The sequence below is a fragment of the Malurus melanocephalus genome, unplaced genomic scaffold (genome assembly GCF_030028575.1).
Source record: "Malurus melanocephalus ecotype Western Australia unplaced genomic scaffold, MMel_1.1 scaffold_2553, whole genome shotgun sequence".
Lineage (NCBI taxonomy): Eukaryota > Metazoa > Chordata > Aves > Passeriformes > Maluridae > Malurus > Malurus melanocephalus.
In genome coordinates this window covers 1-1170 of record NW_026625785.1, presented here as the reverse complement: position 1 = coordinate 1170, position 1170 = coordinate 1, and the positions used below count along the sequence as shown (strand labels likewise).

The window sequence follows — 1170 nt, the reverse complement described above, 5'->3', positions numbered from 1 at the left end:
ACAAAGAATTCTCCCCCAACAGGCACAAAATCAGGAAAACAATTCTGAAACCCCCGTGGGGGGAGCTCAAGAGAAGCCGAGCCGAGCTCCATCTCCCACACGGGAGAAATTCCAGGAATTCACGCTTCTCCTCTGGGAAAAAAAGGCCTGGAAAAAAAAGGGAGGAGGATCCCAGGGAAAAAAGGGGAACCCTCCAGGCCGGCCTGTAAGAGACCRCACTAAAGATCCTTGACTATCTCAAGATCATCGAGTGAACATCCCAAAAAGGAGAACCCGAGGGGAAGAAAAGGGGGGACTCTTTTCTTGAAGGGGTCCGAGCCGGATCAAGGTGGGGTGACTGCCAGATTTCCAGCTTCTAGGCTGGCAGGTACAGCGAGTCCCCCCATGGATGACTGCTCTGTTTAAAGAACATTCCCTCTCCATCGCCTGACCGATCCTCTCCATGCTCCACAAGTTTCCATCAGGTTTCCATGCCTCGCAACCCCCTGACTTGCTACCACCTGCTTTGGGGTGGGAGGGTCCGAGCCGGATCAAGGTGAAGCCAGATCTCCGGCTCATGCTTCGTAACCCCCGCCCTGGCTTGCAGCCACTCACTTTGAAAAAGTTTATAAAAAGTCTCCCCGAGAAGACCCCTATGGAGATCTCTCCCAATGGACGCTGACGACCCCTGTGGAATTTCGGAAGATCCGTCGGAATTGTTGGTAGCTACAACCCACTCTCTCCTTCTCTCTCTTTCTCTCTCTCTCACCCTCTTCTATCGCAAAATATCCACATAAATTGTTCCTGATTATTTAAAGCAGATATATTTGCCCCTCGTTTTCTTTTGCACACTGAGATTCCGATAACGAACCTCTCACGACCCCCGCTTGAGTTAAGCGGATCGTGACACGGCCCCACTCACCRTATTTGATCTGGGCGATGTCGCCCACCACGATCTCGGCCACGGGGATCTGGATGACCTGGCCCTTGCGGATGACGGTGAATTTCTGCTCCTGCTCGATGCGGCTCTGGAGCCCGCGGAATTGCTTCTCCTTGCTCCAGTCGTTGAAGGCGGTCACCAGCACCACGATGATCACCGAGAACAGGATGGCGGCGCCCTCGATCCAGCCGGCCTGGGACTCGCCCTCGTCCTCCACGCCGCCCGTGGACTGACCGCACACTGCGGGAAAC

The 1170-nt window shown here is 54.5% G+C and overlaps 1 protein-coding gene across 1 annotated transcript in view; it reads right to left on the bottom strand.

Moving 5' to 3' along the window:
• LOC130587843 (plasma membrane calcium-transporting ATPase 2-like) overlaps positions 1 to 1124 on the bottom strand; it is a gene marked incomplete at both ends in the record, with an annotated part of 8903 nt that extends 7779 nt beyond the window's left edge. The window contains one exon of the mRNA XM_057388808.1: positions 902 to 1124. Within this exon, the coding sequence (XP_057244791.1) occupies positions 902 to 1124 (223 nt within the window). The remainder of the gene's footprint in view (positions 1 to 901) is intronic.
• Positions 1125 to 1170: the final 46 nt, after the last annotated feature.